General features: G+C 36.8%; 1 protein-coding gene across 1 annotated transcript; it reads right to left on the bottom strand.

The window, feature by feature from the left end:
* LOC121410300 (MICOS complex subunit MIC19-like) lies at window positions 1-26987 on the bottom strand. Its single transcript, XM_041602294.1, has 7 exons — window positions 26808-26987; window positions 13580-13637; window positions 9654-9685; window positions 8911-8991; window positions 5562-5632; window positions 3939-4074; window positions 1-1381 (listed from the first exon to the last, which is right to left on the bottom strand). Exons 1-7 carry the CDS (start codon window positions 26877-26879, stop codon window positions 1343-1345), a joined length of 489 nt encoding a protein of 162 aa, XP_041458228.1. The 5' UTR covers window positions 26880-26987; the 3' UTR covers window positions 1-1342.

The raw sequence follows: 26987 nt of genomic DNA, 5'->3' as shown, positions 1-26987 counted from the left end.
TTCAACGTTAATATTAAAATTTTATTTTCTGATCATATTTCCACTTTCTACTTATCTGATTGAGATTGCTCAGAGACCATATTCTGTTTCTGTTGTGGTAACTCCCGTAGGAACTCGGCAGGACAGCATTTTTTGCTGGTAAACGCCAAGCTGGCATATAACCAATTACCTTGGAAACATTTTACGTCTAGATTAATCAGCCATAGTGGCTGACATAATAGACGACCGATATCACTCTTGGGCCTTTTTATCAAAGTGGAGACAATGGCAGAGTTGGAATCGAACTCGCAACCTTCTAACTCACAATATCCTAAGTAACAATGGAACTCCAAATATTCTAAGTAACAGGATATGTAGAGCCATTTAGTACAAGATCCTCTGCATGTCTTACATTACACTTATCCATAGAATGTGATTCCACTCTTGGTAATGAATGGACAAGCAGTGAAGCCCTAAATAAATTCATGTTCTTGTATGTAACAAGTATGAAGTACATATTTTTTATTATTATTCAATTTAGTAAGAATACAAATCCTAGGCTTGTTTTGTGGCAATTTGCAACTAGGTCCCTCTAGAAAATACAATATTCAGTAACATTGTGATAAGTAGGGCTCATTAAATGCATCTGCAAAACCACATTAGAGGCTCACTTATATGTTTGATCATATTATGCTTACACAATCATTTCCTCTGCAGAGTAGACAAAAGAAGTTGTGTAGATTACAACATTCTGGCTGCCTCCATTCATGTGCATCTCGGTCGAAATACTGCAAAATTTTGAAACTTCGATGCGTGCATGAAAAAGGGATTTGCAAAGTTCACTGAAGTGCATTAGCAATATTTCTGCAAGATTGGGGTATTGTACATCTGAAGTCATTGAAAAGCCATGTTCATACTACTTTGTCAAAACACCTTTGTCTTGAATGATTGAATATTTCTCGGTAGGAATTTATCATATTAACTCAATAATGCATTACGACTCAAAAACCTGTCATTCTCTGCTTATGAACAAGATACAATTTCATTCCATGAGGAACCTTTATCTTCCAAATCTCCATATTTTGCATGAATTTATAGAATATCTGATTGCAGTATGAAACCAAAACATCCTAGAATTCAATAATTGTAAGAAATTCTAAGAATGGGTATCGATACAAAATTTGATGACAAGACGATCTGACTGAAAGAATGATATGGGTAACTCTAATACAATGCACTCTCTAATGAGGAGACCATGGTTTTAGTGTTGGTCTCTTTCTCATTTCACCACAATATTTACAAGGTACAAGTTAAAGATATAATATGCAAACATATTCCTTTCAGGCTATCTTCATATCATCTGTTATGACGCAGCACCCACACCTCTCTTCAGTAAAATATTCTGCAGAAAGAATGAAGAAATACACAAATTAATGAAAAAAAATACATGTTAAATGTATGAGAACATAAATTTGTAGTTGCATGGAATTATCATTTTATTCAGAGATGGTTCTTACAGGATGTATTATCTTGTATTTCAGTTCAAATGGCTACTTATATAGCACATAATAAACATGATATATCGCTATGCACTTTACAATACCATATAACAAGTGAAGCATCTCTGGCAGTCTTGCCTGCATTACACAATTCAATATAGCAACAGTGCTGACTTTGAAAACAACTAGAAAAATTACTCACAAAACACAATTCTTATGATAATAAAATACTATGTTCATTGACATTTAATGACATTTGACTTTGACCGAAAGACTTGTGCAAGATGAACAGTGATACTTGATAACCCTTATGTCCACATTTCATGAACTAGATCCATAAACTTTCAAAGTTATGATGGTAATTCAACAGATAGCCCAAACGCGGCCAAAATTCATTGACTTTGGTCATGTGACTTTAATCTCAGGCAGAATGTTCACTGATGCTTGATTATTTGATTATGTCCAAGTTTCAAGAACAAGATCCATAAACTTTCAAAGTTCTAACATTTCAAAAACTTACCATTGGTTAGAATTCATTTTGATTCCCCCAAAATAATCTAAGTTCATTGACCCTAAATGACCTTTGACCTTGGTCATGTCACTGCCAATTCTGGCAGGATGTTCAATAACACTTGATTACACTCATGTACAAGTTTCATGAACTATGCCCATATACTTTCTAAGTTATGATGACATTTCACAAATTTAACCTTATATTAAAATTTGATGTTGACTATGACGCTGCCGCTCTCGGAAAAGTGGCGCCTATTAGTCTCCCTCTGCTATACAAGCAAGACAAAAAAATCTAAGAAATAGGCCTATATTACAGTATTCACTATTTGATCATTTAAAGACCTTCATGAGTTAGTTACCAATAAAATAATTATTCATACTAGATTACACTATGAAAAAGAAGTGTGGACATGAAAGTTGAATAAATGGATGCCTGTCTGATGTAAAGGCCGTGTTTATGCTTCCACTTTCCAGGACACAATCGGCGTTTTCATGCGTGATTAGTCTAAAACACGGTTGCGTTCATGCTTACTTTCATTGAAACGACATTTCAGAATCGATCAAAAACTTACAAAAAAGGTGCATTTCTAAACTCGTTTGACCAGAATCAGGCTTTCTGGGCAAATATTAAAAGGACTGTGATCGAAACGTGTTCTAATGACGTCATTTGTTACATGCGTCCAGTGCTATAAAAATCTGCGGGCAAATAGTCGCATGGTTCTATTAGGGACTTACCTCCATGGAATTACTTCTCATCGCTCTCTGATTCTATTAATGACCAATGTACATTTGCATGTATGATTATTAAGTTACGTACTAAGTACTATTCCTCTAATTTAGATTTACAAAAAAAAATAACATGAGCAGTGAACATGAGTTATGGTGAGAATTGCTGAGCCAAAAGCCCAGTAGCATAAACAAATCTTATTATTTTCTTATGTACACTTTGATATTCTTTATTCATCTATTATTCTCACCATGGTTAAAATTCTATCGGTATGTCATGTAGCTCCATGCAATTACTTAAAGATCGAAAATAGTTTGAAGTTAAAATAATTGTTGACCATAACACTCTTTTGAAAAAGGGCGCGCCCAATTTGACCTAGCTTTCCTGCTCAACGAAAATTACAATGTGAAGCCATCTGCAGATCGCGATTTCGCTTCTGAAAAATGAAAGGAAAATGAACCCTCTGGAACAAAAAAGCTTGTTTGAAAACAGAAAAATCAAAGAAACAAATCAACAAAGTTTGAGCGCAATTGAATAAATAATAAATTTATGAACATTTGAAAGTTAGATATTATTTGCAATGTAGATCCTCCAAATGGAAATGTGACAAAGATGTGTGATGTCACATGTGAACAACTTTCCCATTACTTTTGTATATAATTTCACTTAAACTGCCTTTATCAGCAAATCATCTATTCTTTCTACATTAGGTCATGTAATATAGATTTTAAAAGAATACACATTATGGATACAGAGTTTGTATCACCATAGTAAAGAGCAAAAAAGACTTGGAGGTATTTTATAGTCCATCAAAGGGAAAGATGTTCACATGTGACATCACACATCTTTGTCGCATTGCAATAGGAGGATCTCCATAGCATTAGTGATCGCAAAATTCAACTGCTCATAACTTTCTCATTATTAGTCATATTTTTCTCAAACTTTCTTTGATCTTACTCTTTGAATTTTTCTCTTTCCACACAAGCCCACTTGTTCCCAAGGTTTCATTCCCCTTTTAAGCATAAACAGCACCTCCAGAACCACATATTTGATCGGTGTTCTTAAACAATGTTTGAAAACGCTGATTTTGTCTACGCAGTGGAAGCATTAACACACCTTTAGAGGTAAATCGTTAGGAAGGGTTGGTCCAGCTACTGCAAATGATCATAATAATTAATAACAAATCAATCATAACAATTTTTGAGATCTTTGTAACATACCATTCTTGCCTGTTCTATGCATGTGTTGAATGCCTTGACTTCTTGGGCACAGTTTAATGTCTGGTTTGGGTTTTGGGCATAACATTTCAAGACATCATTTTGAAGATTTTCACAAATGGGAACAAACCGTTGCTTCCTACCATCGATATCCAGGAAAAAAATTACATAAAGAAGAACAAAGTAAAAGATAAGTATACAGAAAATAACATACAATTGGGGTGGCTTTCTGAAAACTTAAGTTTCCTATTATTCTAAACCGGCTTACCTTTCACAGCATGCTATTAGATCTATGTACTCATTCTGAAAACTCCTCTTGGTTCTAGTGCTTTATTTACTGAATTTAGGTTCCTCCCATTTTAAACAGATGACCAATTAAATGAGCTATTACAATGCCAACTTTCTGCTCACGCCCAACTAATCCTTCACTTTGTTGGCTAGGCTCGCTGCAGCTGGTTACGGAGGGTACAAATTATTGTTGCCAATAATTAATCATGATCTTTTGATTTCAATCCATGTTTGCTCTATAAAAGTGTTGTTTCTCATTCTGAATGTTAACAAAAGAAGCTCTGATACTAGCACCTGATAGAGAATAGGAATGTCAGATCCATCACTATCTGAAATTAAAAAATATGGGCTGAGTCGATCTGCAGTTCATATCAGACTGAAGAGATTGCTTTTGCTTGATTGTAAGTGAAGAGTGAAAAGTTATGCTGTTGGTTTTCTCCCCGGGGGGGGGGGGGGGGGGGCACTTCCATTCACGAGTGGATACCATGTGCGACCATGGTCTCGAAAAGCACCCTAAACACGTAATTTCCATATTCTGAAAATGCACCCCTTAACAAGTATTGGCGTGTCAAACCGTACTCTTAACAAGTATTGGAAACGAATGATACTCTTGGCAAATATTCTCTGAAATGAACCCCTAAACAAGTACAAGAATGTTTTATTGTTACGGCTCCTTCAGTTGTCGGCTTTACCTTATTTGGTTTAGTACGACCCCACCTTCTACACCTCGCACAAATCGGACTCTAAACACGAAGTGTTGGGGCAAAAAGGACATCCTTTATAAAACATTTTTAATTTTGTTTTATCACTCCCACAAATTCGACCCTAAACACGTAATTTTCCTAGTGAAATAGATACCCTTTTTTCATTATTTTTGTGTTTTTGACACCCGTATCACGTTACGTACGTAATGTGTTGTATCGTGAAAAAGACATCCTTCTTACGTGTTTTTTTGGTCGCGCATGGTATCCACTCGTCAACCCCCCCCCCCCCCCCGTGTTTTCTCATAACCATTCTTCTATGTATTATCATGTCTATTCCTTTTCCAATAGATACCCCCTTCTACTTTTCAAATTTGTTTTTCCCAGAATAAGCCCCCCACCTATCTTGTTTAGGGATAGGCCACTCCATAAATCTTTTGAGTACTTTACTCAATACTATGAAACTGCCAACCTATGTCTTTAAGACATGTAAACCTCTGGAGAAGTAAGGCCTTTCATGAAATATAATTGCATACCATTTTTACATTGTCTAACCAAGATTTTTAGAATTTTATTGCCCAATCAAAAATAATGGGTGAATAAACAAAAGATGATAGTTTTACATCAATAAACTCACATAAACTTTGCTTCAACTTCATCTGCAGCTTTTTGAAATTGTTCAGCAGTTAACTTGTAAAAGGCAGCACTCTGTGAAAATTAAAATCAAAAGAATAACAAAAATATTGATAAGATTACATTTCGATTTTTTTTTCTCAAAATTTATGTGCAAATGTTAGAGGATTTCTTTCCCTCTATTGGGCCTGGGACGAATGTAATTTTCACCATTCGATTAATTCCTGAAAGAGCAATTGAATGATTTGATTGTTCGTTGGAATCATGTCTTTTAAGTCACAATAGTTGGCCTACTTCATATGACCCCTAATGCAGAAATTCTCCAGTAAAGCCACATGTTACAAATTTAGACAGGGTTCAATTATTGAAAGTAAAGACCAGGGGTAAAGAGTATTATCTGTTTCCCATAAAATAAAAGAGGCCATTTCTTTCCCTTCTTTTTCATTTCTATGTCAACAAAACTTTATGAAATGAGATTATTGTTCCAATGAAAAATCTTTCCTAAATAAATGCTTGTATTAAATGCATCCCTCCAAGTGCCACACCCCCGCATATGATTGAATCAGTTCAGGTCAGCCTATGGTTTTACAGTCTAAAGTACAATTACATCAAAGTAAACAACTCATTCATGAAGTACATTTATTTTTTGAGACAGACAGGCAGGTGTGCCTTTCACTTCTTGAAAGATTTCATCTCGATTCCACACCATTCCCCCACCCCTACTTGTGGCACTGCTCATGATGCTACACACAGTACATGGGTGTATTTCAAAAAATATTTTGCTAAATATTTTTCATTTCAAATATCTTTCAAAATTACAATTTTTATTACCAGTATTTGAACCTATAACTGGGTCTATTTTGGGAGACTAGTCAAGAACTTGTGCTTAGGTGACGGTGCATGTCGAAATGTTTAAGGGGCCGGGGAAGCTTTGTTTTAAAACATGAAAGGAAATTCTCCTGGCTCCGATCCCACTCCCTATCTCTCCCTCTCTCTCTCACACACACACACACTAAGATGGGGAGGGGTCAATTTGTTTCTGAAGTCATGACCTTTCCTGATAATGGGGAAGCATGTAGTTTCTTCTTCTTTGTCTCCCAAGAAAGTTTCATTGGCTGTCAAAGGTCCAATATCAGCTCAAGTGAGCTACTTGTGTGTGTAGTTTCTGTTTTAAGCACACAGACAACATACATTGCGCAGCGAGGACAAGGCCGGGTGGGATTAAAATTTTCAGAGCTCTTTCAGGTTTGTGTTTAACTATGAATGTGATACAATCATTGTTAATTTTTGTCAAATTACCTCGATAACATCATTCTTAAAGTATTTAAAAACAATAATTATTATCTTGTCATTCTGTTAAGTATTCAAGTGTCTTATCGGGATCTGCCGAACATTCAAACAGGTGAATTTTACTAATTGAATAGCGATCGGAGTCAAGCCATTCAAACTAATCAATGTTTACTCCCAGGCTGACTCTCTATCCACCCCCTCTCTAACCACACTTATGATTGGTCTGAAATATTAAAGAGGTAAAATAATAATGGGTATTAAGAGGCGCTAAAAACAAAAAGTACCATAGTGCATACAAAAGTAGGAAACAATTTAATATTTGCAACGATTACTACAATATTCAAGATAAAAAGGAAAGTATTAATTGAGGAAAAAGATATGTCTTAAGGGATGATTTGAAGCCAAGAACACTGGACACATTTCTTATTGAAAGAGGGATAGCATTCCAAGTCTTGGCAGCTGCTACAGCAAACAGTTTTTCGGCAGAGGAGAGTTTTGACAAGGGAATGCAAAGTCTGCATGTGTCAGTGATTGAACGAAGATTACGAGAGGGTGTGTATAATTTGATGGTATTATTAAGATATTCAGGTGCTAATTGATTTAGAGTTTTGTATACATTTTTGTATAAAATAAATGGGCTATAAAGCTTTTAGTCTTTACATCAAATTCCCAAAGAGATATCACTGCCTCTTTCCCCTAAAACTCATCTTTATCACCATCATAAGGCTCCACACTAACCGTTTTTTCCTACTATTGGTCCAACCTCTTATGTCTGACCAGTAGATACCCAGTTTTTCCATTTTTACTGGTCTGAACCTAATTTTACTGGTTGGACAGTCCCCAAAATAAAGAAAAACATAAAAATAGTAATTTGCTGTCTTTTATTGCCCCCCAAGAAACCCTTAAAAACCAATAGTACACACATGACATAATTTGTGAGAGCCAATTCTCAATTCTGAAGAGTAATTTTTATAATGAAATAGGCGAAAATATCATTTGTATCAGTTTGATATTTTAACTGGTCATGTCAGACCAGTAAAGCTGGCTATTTCTGAAAATTTTCTGGCCCGACAGCAATTTTTTACTGGATTGGGACCATCGGACAGGTAGGGGAAGGCGGGGTAAGTTGTGACAGTTTTTGCTTTTTGCATGTTAGAATTGATATGATTAATAATCTTGTCGAAATAAGTACCTTGCCTTGAAATTTAATTCTTCTGAAATATTTTCCACCTATATATAACTTTCTATCCCCACACCGAAAGTCATAGTGACCTTTGAAAAAAACGATGTCAAATGGCTCAACTTGCCCCATATATGGGGTAAGTTTGAGCCACCTTCTGGGGTAAGTTGAGCCACAAAAACTATGTACAAAATGTATGAGGGAGAACCAGCATGTCAATTTTTTGTTTAAAGTCTTTTCACTTGCTAATTCTCTATGAATACTAACATCCTTTAAAAGGAAAAGAGCATTCATGTAAATTTGCTTCTTTCAGCCAGCATTTCAATTGATTTTTATGGTTTGTTTGTTTTTTAAGATACATTACCATAGGAATTACCATGGCTCAACTTGCCCCATGCTGTTTGGCTCAACTTACCCCAGTCCGAACTTAGTGCAATAATTTTGTATCCACACATTTATTATGCATCCATCATATAAAAGACTATGACAAGAATGAAGATCCATACCTGGACTAATAATGTTGTTATCATGTCTTTATTATATTTAAAGACGTGTGTGTTTATAAAGCACTTATCTATTTCACACTCTTTTTTACTTTTTTGGCTGAAATTCATATTTTTCCCTCTAAAAAACTACTTTTTGTTTCAAAGTTGAAAACAATATGGTGGGGTTAGGGGTTATGCTATGGGTCATCAATACATGACACCACCACAATGTCTGACTCATTCATTATTGGCCTGGGGCTGGTGGCTCAACTTGCCCCTATGCTCAACTTACCCCGCCTTCCCCTACAAGTGTTGTGCGCTGACAATCATTCCTCTTCTACAACATCCCCCTTTATCTCTCATAGATGATAGGCAGCACAATTGATAATATATCCTACCTTTTCTTCTGCATTCCTAAGCTTTTCTCTGTAGTGATCTTCTAGTTCATCCATACGAGCTTTCCATCTTGCCTCTGACCGCTATTCACAACAGAATAAAGAATTTAAAACAAACCGATGAATCAAAGAGCAAGAGCATCATTTCTCTCAATGGAATAACAGAGCAACTGTTATGTGCACTGCATAAAATACTGCCAGGCTGCCATTTACCTCACCTGGGTTAAGTGCTGTACAGTACATAGTTTTTTTGCTGAAGGAAATAAACATCTGGAGAGAGACTTGCATCCACGAAACTCTGATGAAGAGGTAGGGGTAAGAACCACTACACCATGACGCCTCAGACTTCACACTTAAGGTGTTTGAGTTTAGTGGTCACAAATTTAGTATCAAACAGGAGTTTTACATTATTTATAAATGCCATTAAATGACAGGTAAATGACATTTAAAGTTGAATATATTGAGCCTAATTTTTGTTCATTTTGCAAACAGTTGTGACATTTCTTGTGCAAAGAGTCTGTCTTCAAATTTCATGCTCACATGCATTTCGGGCCTGAATTTTAATGATTCCCGTATTATGTTGATAAATACTTGGTAATATTTTACTGAATCGAGCTTTGCCCCTTTGTTTTTTTTTTCTCTCTCAAAATGGAAATGGGTAATAAACAAGACAATGATACTTGAATACAAAAATAAAAGTTGGGATTAACTCCTGCTTTCTGACCAATAACAGAGAATTTACCTACCCTGGGTAGGGGATCTGAACTTCTTGAATCACCTGCAACAGAAGATAAGGGGGAAATATTTTTGTTAACTCACATTGTAGCAATCAATATAGACAATAGAAAGGTTTCAGGGAAACAAAGAAAGTACCGAAATGCTCCACATCAAACAATGCAACTTTTATCCTAGAATTTTCATAATGGCTCTAATTTGTAATCAATGACTACTGGAACATATATTTTTTTCATTCAGTGGAAGAACTTGTTATAAAAATAAAACTAGGAATTTCTAAAAAAATTCACCAGTATTAAAAAAAAGCATAGCTGACTTAAAAACTAGACTGAAGAGTAATTATTCACAAACAAGTGGAACGCCACTGGCAGCCTCACCTACTGACTTTGAAAACAGCTATTGAATAATTATTCACAATTATTCACATTCATATGATAGTAAAATACTATGTCAATTGACCCAAAATGACCTTCGACCATGATCATGTGATCTAAGATGTAGGCAAAACAATTATTTATACTTGATTACCCTTATGTCTATGTTTCCTGAACTAGATCCATAACCTTTCTAAGTTATGATGGCAATTCAATAAATAGCCCCAACATAGTCGAAATTCATTTACCTTGGTCATGTGACCTGAAACTCACGCAGAATGTTCATTGATGCTTGATTACTCTTATGTCTAAGTTTCAAGAACAAGATCCATTATATACTTTCAAAGTTCTGACATTTAAAAAACTTAAGATTGGTTAAGGTTTCACTTTGATTCCCCCCAAATAATCTAAGTTCATTGACCCTAAATGATCTTTGACCTTGAATGTAACCTGAAACTAACAAAAAATGTTCAATGATACTTGATTACTCTTATTTTCAAGTTTCATGAACCAGATTCATTAACTTTCAGTTAATTATGAAGGAAATCAACAACTACCCTCAACATGGCCAAAGTTCATTGACCCTAAATGACCTTTGACCTTGGTAATGTTATCTGAAACTCAGGCAGGATGTTCAGTAATACTTCATTACCCTTATGTCAGTTATGTGTTCGTTTTAACTAGGTCCATATACTTTCGAAGTTATGATGTAGATTTGGATATTGATTCCCCAAAAATGGTCCAAGTTCACTGACCGCCAAATGACTTTTGAAGTTGAACTTGGATATGAAGTGAACGTTTACCTTGGTCATGAGACCTGAAACTTACTTAGGACATTCAGTAATACTTGATAACTCTTATGTCTAAGTTTCATGAACCAAACCCCTAACAAGTTATGATAGAAATCAACAAATACCCCCAACAAGGCCAAAGTTCATTGACCCTACATGTACATGACTTTTGATCTAGGTAATGTGACATGAAACTTGGGCAGGATGTTCAGTAATATTTGATTACCCTTATGTCCAAGTTTTATGAACTAGGTCCATATACTGATGACATTTCAAAAACTTAATCTTAGGTTAAGATTCTATGTTGATGCCACCGCCGATGATGTCGTCAGAAAAGCGGCGCCTATACTTAGTCGCACCTTGCTCTGCACACGAGACAAATATCTGCACATGTTATTTTGTATCTTCAATTCAATACAAAAATATACTGTTTAACATTTTACAAGTATTATTCTCTCCACCATCTCAAATATTCAGTTATCATTAAGGTTATAATTTTCTTATTTTTTTAAGGATGTTTCTAAAAGAGGTAAATGAAGTTCAAAGGTCACTATATCAAGAATACACAATTTAGTCTTGTGATTTCTATTCTACATAACTGAGTAACTCATCAACTTTAATTTGACACCTTGCTTGCATCACGTTCGTCCCAGGTCAGAGTTATGGTCCTTCAAAGGCAAGGGGTACAAAACCTAACATTTAAATGAATTTGTAGGGAAACAAGTGGAATGCCTCTGGCAGTATCACATACATCACACGATTCAATATAGAAGCAGTGCTGACTTTGAAAACTGCTACAAAATAATTATTCACACACAAAAAAACATTCATATAAGGATACAATACCATGTTCATTCACATTTGACCTTGATCATGTGACCTAAAACTTGTCAGTGATACATAATTATCCCTATATCCACATTTTATACACTATATCTATAAACTTTGAAAGTTATGACAGCAATCTTATAATTACCTCTAAAATGGCCAAAGTTCAATGACCTTAAATGACCTTTGACTTGGTCATGTGACCTGTAACTTGCATGAGATGTTCAGTGATACTTGACAACTCTTATGTCCAAGTTTTATGAACTAGACCAATAACCAATACACTAACAGAGATATGATGGTAATTAAACAAATACCTCCAACATGGCCAATGGCCATTGACCTTTGACCTTCGTCATGTGACCTGAAACTCGCACAAGATGATCAGTGATGCTTGGTTACTCTTATGTCCACGTTTTATGAACTAGACCAATACACTTACTGAGATATGATGGTAATTCAACAAATACCGCCAACATGACCAAAGTTCATTAACCTTACATGACCTTTGACCTTGATCATGTGACCTGAAACTCGCACAGGATGTTCAGTGATACTTGATTACTCTTATGTCCAAGTTTTATGAGTCAGATCCATAAACTTTCAAAGCGATGAGAGTAATTCAACAGATACCCCCATTATGGCCAAAGTTTATTGACCTTTGACCTTGGTCATGTGACCTGAAATGTGCACAGGATGTTCAGTGATTCTTGATTACTCTTATATAGACCAAGATACTTTCAAAGTTATGATGGTAATTCAACAGATACCCACAATATGCCAAAGTTCAGTGACCCTAAATGACCTTTGATCTTGGTCATGTGACGTGAAACTCATGCAGGATGTTCAGTAATAGTTTCATGAACGAGGTCCACATATTTTTTAAGTTATGGTGACATTTCAAAAGCTTAAACTTAGGTTAAGACTTTGATGCTGATTCCCCCAACATGGTCTAAGTTCATTGACCCTAGATGACCTTTGACCTTGGTCATGTGACATGAAACTCTGGCAGGATGTTCAGTAATACTTGATTGACCTTATGGCCAATTTTCATGAACTAGGTCAATATAATTTCTAAGTTATGCTGTCATTTCAAAAACTTAACCTTCGGTTAAGATTTGGTGTTGACGCCACCGCCGTCGGAAAAGTGGCCCTATAGTCTCATTCTGTTATGCAGGTGAGAAAAATTGTGATGAAACCAAAACCTAACACAAATTGGGTTTCGTACATGTACATTAAATGGATGGTCCGGGCTGAAAATATCTATCTGAATAAATATAGTAAAATCCACAAAGCAAAATGCTGAAAATTTCATCAAAATGAAATTATAATTGTTTCATTTTTTCATACATGTGTAACTAATGTGTCTCCATTATGATGAAATAACTTGCAGCAATAAATACCTATTGCACTTATCAATCCAATTGTTTTAGTTCTTGGTAGAAAAAAAAATGAATACACCTAATTTCATATAATAAAATACAAAAGAACAAGTAGGGATATAATATCATCAGCCCACCTAATGAATATTCATGAAGACATGCCTAGAACTGTTTTACTGGAATAATGCATATATTTGAAATCCAATAACTTTGTTATTTGTTATCTGATTCTATTTATTAAGATAAAACTATCTCCAGCCTGGACAATCCCTTTAATCAAAACCCAAAACTAAGAAAAAGTAGGTTTTGTACCCTTTGTCTTCCAAATATAACACTGTGACCGAGTAAATTGTGATGCAAATTAAAGTTGATGAGTTAGTCAGTTACATAATAGATATCAAATGAATGCAATTAAAGTTGATGAGTTAATCAGTTTAATATATAGAATAGGTACATGTATCACATGAATTAATAAATCATGCATTCTTGATATAGCTGACCTTTAGACCTCGAAAACCTCTTTTATAGAAATATCCTGTTAGTCCATTCTAGGACACCGTACCTGTTGATTTGGTCGAATCCTCTTCTCCAAACATGCGCCTTAGTACATCTTCTGAGACCTTGGAAAACAAAAATATTATTGATTTTAAGTTACACCTGTAGGCAATAACATCTTTTAAATTAAAAAAAGAAAAACAAGGCAAAAGCGATTTTGTGTCTCGCCCACTTATGAAAATAACTATAAATATTGTGATTTGGGAGGGCACGCAACAGAATTGTATCAAAACTTCATTTTGAAATGACTGGGATGGAATAACACTTGTCATAAGAGCCTTGCACGTAAACTTTAATGCTGCCCTGAAAATGACCTTTGACCTTAACATGTACATCTCCCATCCAAGTTTTGTAGAAAATTGACTTACGGTTACGGAGTTAGGTGTCATAACAATGTCTTGCATGTAAACTTTAACAATGACCTGAAATTAATGACCTTTGACCTTATCATGTGACCTCCGACTACAGCATAACATGCAGGTCCCCCAAGTCCATCCACCATCCAAGTTTGGTTGAAAAGTGACTTACGGTTGCGGAGTTAGGTGTCATAAGAGAGTCTTGCATGTAAACTTTAACGTTGACCTGAAAATGACCTTGGACCTTACCATGTGACCTCCGAATGCAGCCTAAAATGCAGGTCCCCCAAATCATGGACCTACTACGAATGGACATTCAACGAGAGCATTTTATGTCCGCAACCTGTTTCCAGCTGTCAAAATTGCTGTCTCACAGTTAACTTTCTCTTTGCATTTTTACCACGAGCGCCAGGGGCGTTGGTTTACTCAATCCCTTCTCGGACATTGACAGTCACCGCCCGATCTCGACCAGATGCGGTCACGTAAGCTCAATTGCTGCGATCAGGGAAATTCCCTGCATTACCTATAATGCAATGCGCAATTTATTTCCGGTTTTCAATATATTATTTCACGCTGTCAATACTGTGCAATTGTCATCTGATCATCACATAAATCCTATCAAATTCCGCCAATCCTCTGGAATTTTACGCCCAAATGAAAATCAACTTCAGACCAGAGGTAAGCGCTACTATCGACATCAATATTGTCAATAAAAGATGCATTTTTAACATTTTTCCGCTCATTTCTCTGTCAAATTTCAACTGCTTTTTTGCCGTAAATATACTGATCTGCAAGGTGATGTCAATGCATTTCATGTGCGGTAACTTGTGATGTACGTAAAAAATGTTTATGCACGCCTGTTTTCTTGTTTCTGCTGTGCGTTGCTTTTGATAAAGTGAACGAACAACATCGCAATGTGTAGTAGCAGCGCACAATTTATTTCCGCTGTCCATCAGTGATAGCGTGTTTATGACCGGCTTGATTGGCGTCAGCTGCCAGCGCTCTGTTTATAAAAGGATTAGCAGTGACGGTCTTTGGCCAAAAGGAGGGGATTCGTTGAATGTCCATTTGTGATAGGTCCATGCCCAAATCCATCCACCATCCAAGTTTGGTTGAAAACTTTTCTAAAGTGACTTACGGTTGCTGAGTTAGGTGTCATAAGAAAGTCTTGCATGTACACTTTATAACGTTGACCTGACAATGACTTTTGACCTTATCATGTGACCTCCGACTGTAGCATATTATGCAGGTCCCCCAAGTCCATCTACCATCCAAGTTTGGTTGAAAAGCGATTTACGGTTGCGGAGTTAGGTGTCACAAGAGTGTCTTGCATGTAAACTTTAGCGTTGACCTGAAAATGACCTTTGACCTTACCATGTGACCTCCGACTGCAGCACAACATACAGGTCCCCCAAGTCCATCCACCATCCAAATTTGGTTGAAAAGTGACTTACGGTTGCGGAGTTAGGTGTCATAAGAGAGTCTTGTATGTAAACTTTAACGTTGACCGAAAATGACCTTTGACTTTACCATGTGACCTCCAACTGCAGCACAACATGCAGGTCCCCCAAGTCCATCTACCATCCAAGTTTGGTTGAAAAGTGACTTATGGTTGCGGAGTTATGTGTCATTAGGTTTGTGACGGACGGACGACGGATGGATGACATTTGGATCCCCAAGTCTTGCCTTCACCTCTGGTGGGCGAGACAATAATGGAGAAAAAATATGTCAATAAGAGTAGCTTGAACTTCCTTGAAGGCTGTACATACATCAAATAAATAAAGTTGAAATAAAGTCTATTTCACTGATTTATTTGTTAAAACTAAAAGTACAAGTACACCTATTAAGAATTGCATGAATGCCCACTTACTTTTTTATTGGCGGGATCGCTTCAAAGGAAAGTGGAAATTAAAGCTTAAAAATTTGCAAATTTTCCAAACCTATACGACATGATATAGGCACAATCTCTGGCTATGTGGACATTAAGCTCACGTCAGTGAATTACTTTCATTCTCTAGGACTAGAGCTGAGCCTCTCACACGTTTTGGGAGGTAATAGTATGCTACTAAGCTAGTACACCTGGATTTGGATTTCTGGATTTTTAAAAAGTCAGCAAACTTTGCTTCATTACAGAAGTAATGTTGGCCGAAACTCCTTATCGCTTCTCACCGTGGCTCTTCCCTGTGAGTAGCTATACAATTGTAATTTGAAAAAAAAAATTCACAAAGTAATATAATAATAATAGGCATTTAAATAGCGCCATCTATCTAGAAATATTCTATTCCGAGGCGCGTTGTTATTATTATTACCCCGGCTTTAGCTCGAGCTGCCTTTCAGCGCTCATGCATTCAAGGAATTAATCCTGGGTACCCATTCACCTCACCTGGGTCGAGTGCAGCACGATGTGGATAAATTTCTTGAAGGAAATTACGCCATGGCTGGGATTCGAACCCACGAGTCCACGACCCTCTGTTTCAAAGTCAGAAGACTTATCCACTGGGCCACAACGCTCCATATCACATACAATATCCAATATCACACACAAAAAAGAGTACAATCACTTACCTCATCCTGGAAAGTGGTTTTGCATGTCTCTTCCAAGCAAATAAAAGGAAGCTCGATGGTGGCACTATTTAAGTTCAAAACCTTTATTCAGCTTGTCGGTAGTTTTATAACGGTGTCTTAATTCTTTGTACGCTCAATTCTTATGATTTGATAAAATATGGGTACCAATAAATCCATACTTTAAAAACATACTTTAAGATTATTATTGGTGATGACAACACTTCAATTGGATCAATTGAAGTGATGACAAATTTTAGCTTTGTGTGCAGTCACCCTACCCCTAATCTCACTCAAGGGTTCATTACATGCCGCTGTGCACGGGAAAATCATGGCGCGACGCATGCAACTCTCTCAAGCATGAGCGGATCCTTCCACTTCTTTGGAGATTCCTGGAGTCCACAAGAAATACTTCCATGCGATTGAACATAATGAATTATTTCTATGAAATCTAAAATCTATTCAAATTGTTCCATTTCACTTACCGTCCTTACCGATTGATATTAAGTCCCTTCGGTTACTTATCTTACATGTTCTGTTCCTCATATTTTATTGCTCGTGATGTGCTGCCTGAAGTTCAGAGAGAACATCACTTTTTGGCCTAAAGAGTGTGCATGATTTATATTCATATAGCAAAGATACAAGAGAAAGACAAGGCACCTAAACTATTTTAAATGCAAATTGACACAAAGCATTACGGGAAGTCTGTAAAGTGTCCAATCTTTTCATTGTATAGACTTTGATGGACCGTATTATTGACAAATGAAGCTTGTACTGCTGGTTTCGTTCAAGGTGCGTAGATTTTTTTTTCTATTCTTTTTTTATATATATGAGTCATTGTTTTAAATTACTTGCAAGAAAGTGTTATCACCAAAAATAATCTTAAATCTTGTTTTTGAAGGTATTTCAATTATTGGTGCTCGTATTTAATCAAGTAGACTAATAAGTAAGCGAATTCTCTCATTTTGTACCATAAAACTAGTAACTAGAATTAAGATTTGTATGGCTACTCACTGGAAAGAAACCTGGTGAGTAGCAGGAAGGAGTTTCAGCAAATATTACTTCTGCAATGAAGCGATGTTTGCCGACTACTTAGAAATCCATGGCCAAACGCGGTTCGGAGCACGAGGTTAGTAGGTCTGTAGGTGTAGGAGTCTATAGCATACTAACCTCATACTAATGTGAGTGCCCTAATGGAAGTATAGTGCCATGCCAGTGCAAGTGGAGCCTACGTACACTACAGTCATGACAGTGCTACACGAACCAACGGCATCGCCTGACATGCCTAAGTTCATAGTAAGTCGTAATCTGCAAAGCGGGTGGAGCCCAGGACTCATCCGTGTAATATTAGGCAGCGGGTACTCTCCAAAATGGGGTAGAATGGGGTCGCAATAGCACCCCAAATAAAAGGGGAAAATTCTGACATTGAGGCACAAACTGGACCCTCAAAAAAAAGAGGAAATGTTCTCTCTCATTCGTTCTCCTTTCAAAATTAAAAACAAAACAAAGAGTGGCCGATCGATGCCAAGAACGAATGCGACATGGAGGTCCAACTTCCCTTTTTTTGAGGGTCCAGACTCCAGGTTGTGCCTCGATGTCAGGATTCTGTGTCACAATAACAGACCTTTATTCATATAACTGAGGTAAGTGCATAATTTATTTTTCTCCTTTTATTTGGAGTGATATTGCATTCTACCCCATTTTGGAGAGTATGTCTGCCATGCCTAACATCCATGCCCAGTGACCTACCAGTGAGTTGCCATCGGCAAAAATCGGCGGTCTTCAACCTTCGATTTTGCAAAAAAAATTCTTACCCAAATCTTTGTATGAGATGAAAGTATCCACAAATCCTTTCAAATATATGAAACACTTTTCTCCTGAAATTACTGCATTTTTAAGTAAGAATGTCATGATGGGTAAATTTTGAGTTGGTGATTCAAAACATCCAATACATTACTACACAAGACATATCTCACATCAGCATACACACATGCACTGATCGTACACAAAAGTGCATTGACTCAGCTGCGTTGCTGAAACCTCTCCATGGGTTGAGATATACGTTGAGACGCCAGCCCTCTTATTTTGATAACAATTGTCACCCCCACTTTCAAAATGAAATGATAGTGAGCATTTTTTAATAATCTATATTTTGATACCAAATATTGGTAACTAGAGTGGGCAGCTTTGGAAACATTGATTGCTTAGTGTGGGTGTCTCAAATCATCGCCCCAGAAAAATGGCAGCTAAAATTTGCACCGTATGGACCAAGTTTGCAAGTCTGACTTTGACTGCGCTAAAGTTTAGCCTAAAGCCCTAAACTCCTTTTTCTTTTGCTGGATCTTTTAACTAAACTTTGCAGCATTTTAGGGAATTACTGAGGATTAATATCAGATGCCACAAGACACTTTTCAACATTGCAAATGATTTCTAGAACCATTTTGGTCAGGCAGTGACAGGTGACGCAACAGTAAAACAATTGCACATGGTCCATACCCAGTGACGTCCATGACCATGGCAAGGATGTTAGTGGTATGGCAGTGAGTTCAAAATTTGTGTGTGTCCATACTTCACGGATGGTCATTGTCTCAAAAAGTAGCCAATATCCTTAAAATTTGACATCATCAGCGTGAAAAAAGACCTAAATTTACCATTCAGTTCTATAGGATGAGTTCAATATTCATGAAAATATTAACAAAAGATTAGTAAATTTGTCACCGTTAGCACCCGTTCCAAAGAAATCTGATGTTCTCAACAAGCATCACGATATCATCATTTTGCAAGCAGATATCATAACAAGTGGAATGCCTCTGGCTGTCTCACCTGCATCACGCGATTCAACATAACAACAGTGCTGACTTTGAAAACTACTATAACTTGCACAAGATGTTCAGTGATAATTGGTTACTCTTATTTCCACGTTTTATGAACTAGACCAATACACTTTACAGAGATAGGATGGTAATTCAACAAATACCCCCAACATGGCCAAAGTTCATTGACCTCACATGACCTTTGACCTTGATCATGTGACCTGAAACTTGCACAGGATATTCAGTGATATTTGATTAATCTTATGTCCAAGTTTCAAAAGTCAGATCAATAAACTTGCAAAGTTGTGATGGTAATTCAACAGATACTCCCATTATTGCCAAAGTTCATTGACCTTTGACCTTGGTCATGTGACCTAAAATGCACACTGGATGTTCAGTGATACTTGATTACTCTTATGTCCAAGTTTTATTAACTAGACCAACATACTTTTAAAGTTATGATGGTAATTTAACAAATACCCCCAATTCGGCCAAAGTTCATTGACCCTAAATGACCTTTGGCCTTGATCATGTGACCTGAAACTTGCACAGGATGTGCAGTGATACTTGATTATTATCATGTCCAAATTTCATGAATCAGATCCAAAAACTTTTAAAGTTTTGATTGTAATTCAACAGACACCCCCAAATCGACCAAAGTTCATTGACCCTAAATAACCTTTGACCTTGGTCATGTGACGTGAAACTCATGCAGGATGTTTGGTGATACTTGATTAACCTTTATGTCCAAGTTTAATGAACTAGGTCCATACATCTTCTAAGTTATGATGACATTTCAAAAACTTAACCTCAGGTTAAGATTTTGATGTTGATTCCCCCAACATGGTCTAAGTTCGTTGACCCTAAATGACCTTTGACCTTGGTCATGTGACATGAAACTCTAATGGGATGTTCAGTAATACTTGATTAACCTTATGGCCAAGTTTCATGAACTAGGTCCATATACTTTCTAAGTTATGTCATTTCAAAAACTTAATCTTAGGTTAAGATTTGATGTTGACGCCGCCGCCGCCGCCATCGGAAAAGCGGCGCCTATAGTCTCACTCTGCTATGCAGGTGAGACAAAAATGTGAGTTAAATGTGGTACTGACCGATTCTATAGCTTTTTGTCGTCAATCTGATATAAATATCTCACCATTTGAGCTAAACTTTTTTTATATCTAAAATACTTTGGTCCGCGAAGTTAGGTCACACTTTTTCAGAGCGGGTTTCCAGCATAGCACGCATTCGTCTATCATAATCATGAGAATAGAAGTTTGAGATCGCGATACCGCCGAAAACACTTGACCTACTTCACCTTTTTGTCAATGATTTAACAATTTACGATCTTGCCGTCAATGTGGTAACTATTTCTTGAATTGGTTTTGTATAAATTGTTAATAGTTTGTGAACAAATTTAAGCCTGATGAATATTTTTGAAAAGTCCGCGCAGTTTGGACTACCCATCAATCATAATACACGGACGAGTCCTGGGGCCTGTTGCATTAAAGTGTCTTTCGTACTAACTGTTCTACGTAAGAACGAGATATCGCTAAACTGTTTCACAAAGCTGATTTAGGCGATACAAAGAATGCACTTGTTCACTGCAACCATCCTTCCTGTGGGGAATCTACAGGTAGGATATAAATCATAACCTTTATTATTAAATGAGTGGGTAGGACTAAAACATGCCAATGCTGTACATACTACACACTTTAAAAAATCATCAAAATATCACTTTTGTGACTAAGATTACTAATTTCCATACAGTTGCAATTTTTTTTAAGTTGGCAGTAGAGCTGCCAACTTGGATTTAAAAAATACTTGCATCTGCCGATAGATATCAGGAATCGCAAATATTTGTTTTAATCAATAAATATCATACAAATTACTTTATATTTATCAACCGAAACAAATATTTTACGAATCGTGATATTGGCAAATGCAATTTTTAAAAAAATCTAAGTTGCAGCTCTGCACGCGTGTTACCGCGTGTGTATCAAGGTATCAATAACAAAAGAAATAAAAATGGCGACGTAAACAGACAGGGTAAGTGAACGCTCTTGCTCTTAACTTCTTTCAATTTTAATACTTTTTATTTAATGAAAAGTACAAAAAAAGTAAAAAAATGGGAGTAAACATAAAACTTGCCCATGTACATAACTTTGGGCAAAAAACAAAAAATAAAATTGGTGATTTAGGTCTAGGTTCAACACGGGTAATCCTGGCCTCCACGAGAGGCATGTAAAGCAAATCCAGGTGTTAGGGGAGTGATATATGTAGAGTATTAAACTTTCACTCCCCAGACGCCTCCAGGCTACTCCAGACATGACATGTACCAGTATCTTAATTAGGGTACTCATGGATAATTTGTTTTTCATTTCCATTCAGCGTACAGCGAAAACGGAAATCAGCATCGTGGTTCGGTCTTTGAGTTTGAAAACAGAAAAACTAAATCACAGTGAGAAAAAACGTGCTGTGATTTCATTTTTGTTGATCAAAAACAGAATATCGCATTGAAATCAGAAACGCTTTTGGGCTCTTTCTGATTTCTAATCTTATTTTATATTTGTGTTTTCATGTATCAAAAACAAAACCAGAACACGCTTTTCGTTAGCTATATTACATGATTTTTTTTTTTTTTAAATACAGACAAATTATACATCACTTGAAAGGTTTTTTCAAGACAAATTCAATGGTGAAGACCAAATTACAATTGGAGCACCATAACTGAAGATATGGCCTCTTAAAGGGACGCTATACGCAGAACTTTTCTGCCACCCAAGACAAGTACCCATTGGGTGGCAGATCTACAGGTACTTGTAGATCTAAGAAACTTCCATACTTTTTTTTCATGTAGGTTACTAAGTTAATTTGACTAAAATGCAACACAAGAGGTGATCTTGTAGAGCATGGCTGTGTTACCTTCATATTTTTCTTATTCAAACAGCTTCTATTTGTGAAAATATAGTATACAAGAAGAAAGATAACAAATTAGAATAAGTTAAGAGAAATGCATGGAACGCTTTGCGTTGTTAAAAAAAATTAATCAACTCTTGGGGGTCTCATTCCTCAACAGACTTTAATCAGAAAATAAAAATGAATGTCCCACTATACTTCCCGGTATCTGTAAGATTTATATCATTCAAAAGTAGAAAATTAAGTTTTGCAAGTAAATTTTTTTTTCTTTCTGTTTGTCCATGTTCACTCTGTATTCTGTATAATTACCATGATGTCTCTTTTTGTTTGCAGATCTGAGAATGCGAGATCAGACAGCTGGAGCTGCAACAGTACCTAGAAATGTACTCCACTGCTTAGAATTATAGAATATATTAACATTAAATATATTGGAATATATAAAGTTAAAAAGCAAGTCTCTGACATTATCTGAATTTCTACTACATTTAAAATCACATTTACAAAATAATCTCCCTCCTAGTAAACATAATAAAACAGGGACCCATTATTGTGTACATCATGTGAATTGATGAGACAGCTTATTTATATGATGACACAAAACAACAGAATATAGATATAGTCATGTATCTATTCATTTTAATACCAGTACCAGGCAGCAGTCAATGCATGGTCTGCGCCTGTACACCATGAAAAAAAAATGAGACTGCTTTAATTCCCGCCTGTTTTTTTTTTTTCTTGAAATATTAAGTTGAAATTATCATTAATTTATCATCAATACACATAATTCATGCAGAAATCAAATGCACAACTTATCACCTACAACTAATTTCAATGGGTTTAACAATAACATACATGCATCAAGTACCACACCCATGGCCACCACGCCCACTCACTCCTTTCGGTCAGCCATGGCACCAAAATCACACTCTAGGCGGCACAACATGGGCTTGCATTCGCCTCTTGCGCAGCTATGCGACACATTCTTATATATCAAAATTAGATTTTCTGATACAAATACACTTCAAAGAATTAATTTATATCTGATATTTGACTGTTCCCTGGGAAATTTTCTGTTTATACGGCTTTGAAGTAAGAAAATAGAAACACGATTTACCGTAAGTGTCCAAAAAACTCCTTTTTGTAACGAAAAACATTGCCGATATTGAACTGACATCGTCACTAACTTGTAGAAGAAAGTCTGCCGATTTTAATGATACATAACACATGGTTATTTGATGCCCCTAGAGGGTGTCAACAAGTAAATGTAACTTGCAAGATTAACCCGGTTCTGGAGTCATATTTTCCAAAATGGCGACTTCCATCTTGTGACGACGGACAGGTGGTGCTCTCGAAAACGGCCTTAAAAACAACATTTTGGCGATGCAAATGTGAGTAAATTGACTAGAAATAAGAAGTTTAAATATAATAGAAAAAGATCGTAAGATTTTATGAAAAAAGGATTTGAAATGTTGATACACTGGCTCAATGAATAGGAATAGGAAATGTGTTAAACGCGAACCCGTTGCGATCGCTATTTTCGTTCTGTGTTTTTATGTATCAAAAACAAAATCAGAACACACGAACAGGGAAGACGATGCTGATTTCCGTTTTCGCTGTAGGGCCTACGCTGAACGGAAATGAAAAACGAATTATCCATTAGGCCTAGTATAGACTGTGGGATGGTCGCTAAAATTGTGACTTTCCGTGGGGCGGCAAATACAACCACGGTTCTTGGACATGATAATATGTAAAATATTATGAGTGAATACATGCACAATGTTGCCATCGGTAAATTTTGCTCCTGACCTCAAAATTAAAATAATAATATACAAAATCGTACCATTGATTCGACTGGAAATTCCGCCATTCACCCCGTGTGTTAAGGACTTCCGTGAACGTGCGCAAGCGTGCACAATGCATGTAACCTCGTTCACGTTTAATTTTTTTTTATTCGCTGTATATGATATACGTTATAATACAGAATGTACGATGGCGGATAAGATGTCGTCGTCTGATCGTCGTGTTTTGACAGCGAAAATGACGATTTATCACTAGCAAATATATGCTACATGCACGTCTTACCCAAGGAAAGAGGGCCAGTAAATTCCTTTCAAGTAAAGAGCTAGAACAAATTTAAGCCTTTGCTGCATTCGTTGATGTAGACTACCTGGGACTTCAGAATAAAAATAGCTATTCGTGCAGCAGAGAAGTTTGTGATTGACTTGCATGCAGCCCGGCCTCGGGAGACCAGCCCGACGTCCGACCAGCATTTCAGCAAGATCCGAATGGATCAAAATAAATGTAGGCCTACCGCGTTTACATCTTGCCCAGAGCCAGGTCAAACATCGTTCGTATATCATCAGCATTGAGCAATCAAGCGATCGAAGGTAATTTGTTTTCACTTTGTGCTCTTGCATTTCACTCTGCAAAAGTGAAGCGGTGCAAACTTTGATGATTTTTGTATAGGTCTACATCTAGATTTCTTAATTGAGTCGATGAATAATGTGACTCATGACTTACTTCGTCTTCTATTCATAGGCTTGTAAATGTGGCGGTGAAATAAGTCATGACATGAGTCACATTATATATCGATTCAATTAAGAAATCTAGACCTATACAAAAATCATCAAAGCTTGTACTGCTTCACTTTTGCAGAGAATGAAATGCAAAAGCACAAAGTGAAACAATTTTGGCATGGACGAAGATCGCTATAACAAGGATCACCATCTCAAAATCATCCTCTGTATCTTTTTCACCTTCGATTGCTGGAATGCTGGTGATACGATGTTTGACCTGGCTCTGATCATTAGTTTGATCCATTCGGATCTTGCTGCAATGCTGGTCGGGCTGGGCAGGAGCGTAACGGGTCGGTGGCCATGCAGGAGGGGCAAGAGCAAAAAATCTCCAGTCTTATCAGGGGCAGATCCATGATTTTCCAAAAGGGGGCTAATTTTTCAGAGGAAAGTTTCGACCAGCCCCCCCCCCAAAAAAAAAAGTTTTTCAAGCAATTGACAAGCAAAAAAAAAAAAAATAAAGGTTTTCACCCACAAATGAAGTATATTTCGTACATGAAAAAAAGGGTCTTCAATTTCAAAAGAGGGGGCACACCTTTGTTTTAATGGCATATTTACATTACAAATTTTAGTATTTTGCTTCTCAAAAGGGGGGGGCAGGCAATGGCGTCATGAGGCAACATTTTGAGGGGCAATATGGTGTATCGGGTAAAAAAAACAATGCGAGTGAGCAAAAATTATACATTTTTATTACAAAAATCCAATTTCAGATTTTGACATAATGTTAAAGAAGATAACATATTTTTCACCCTTCTCTCTTTCCTTTTCCTTTTTTTTCTTGGTCTGTACGCCACGGTAAACAAGATTTTGTTTATGATTTTGCATGCTTATTTAAAAAAAAATAAAATCACCTTTTCATGAAAATCTATATGTTCTTCTTTCTTTCCTTTTCCAGTTCCTCTTTTTCCCCTTTCCCTTTCATTCTCCCCCTTTTCTTTTTTCCCCTTCATTCTCCCCCTTTTCTTTTTTCCCCTTTAAGTTCCCGGCGAACTCCGCCAGGGGGGATAGCTTGCCCCCCCCCTGCACTGTTAAGCCACTGCTCCCTGGGATGGGCCGGGTTGCATGCAAGTCAATCGCAAACTTCTCTACTGCACGAATAGCTATTTTTATTCTGAAGTCCCAGGTAGTCTACATCAACAAATGCAGCAAAGGCTTAAATTTGTTCTAGCTCTTTACTTGAAAGGAATTTACTGGCCCTCTTTCCTTGGGTAAGACGTGCATGTAGCATATATTTGCTAGTGATAAATCGTCATTTTCGCTGTCAAAACACGACGAAGACGACGACATCTTATCCGCCATCGTATATTCTGTATATAACGTATATCATGTACAGCGAATAAAAAAAAATAAAACGCGAACGAGGTTACATGCATGGTGCACGCTTGCGCGCGTTCACGGAAGTCCTTAACACACGGGGTGAATGGCGGAATTTCCAGTCGAGTCAATGGTACGATTTTGCATATTATTATTTTAATTTTGAGGTCAGGTGTCAGGAGCAAAATTTACCGATGGCAACATTGTGCATGTATTCACTCATAATATTTTACATATTATCATGGCCAAGAACCGTGGTTGTATTTGCCGCCCCACGGAAATGAAAAACTAGAGACATTTTCCTTGTCCATCCCACAGTCTAGTAGTAGGATGGGGGGTCGGGTGTCCGGACACTTTAATTATTTGAAGCCTTCTTTTTTGTCTGTGGATTACACTAAAAATATGAATTCATTACTTGTAATCATTTTCTATTTTGTTCGTTATAATATTTCCTAACATTTTGTACTAAAAATTGATGAAACTTCACTTGTAAAATTTTCCAAATGACATTCTAAAATTGATCGTCCGGACACACAACCCGTCCGGATACACAACAACTGGGTATAGTACCCTGATTTATCTTCTGTGCACACCGCCCGCCCTGGGCTTCGGCCCGGAGCTCGACTCGTCTTCGTTTACTCTGGAGCCCTAGACCGAGCCGAGTCAGTCAATCAGAAACAAGTAATTTATTCACTCACTTTAACTACTCCTCCGTCAGCATCTTGTTCTAAACTAATTCTTCTCCCAGGGCTACTACTACTCCCTCCCATGTTTGCAGAAGGTAAAGTGAAAGCGAACTCAGTATTTTCTTGGCGAGTTGTCGGTGATCTGAGAGCACAATTAATACGGACAATACAGATATAGAGCAACGAACGTAG

Source organism: Lytechinus variegatus, chromosome 3, assembly GCF_018143015.1.
Source record: "Lytechinus variegatus isolate NC3 chromosome 3, Lvar_3.0, whole genome shotgun sequence".
Taxonomy (NCBI): Eukaryota; Metazoa; Echinodermata; class Echinoidea; order Temnopleuroida; family Toxopneustidae; genus Lytechinus; species Lytechinus variegatus.
This window is presented reverse-complemented; position numbering and strand designations above follow the sequence as displayed.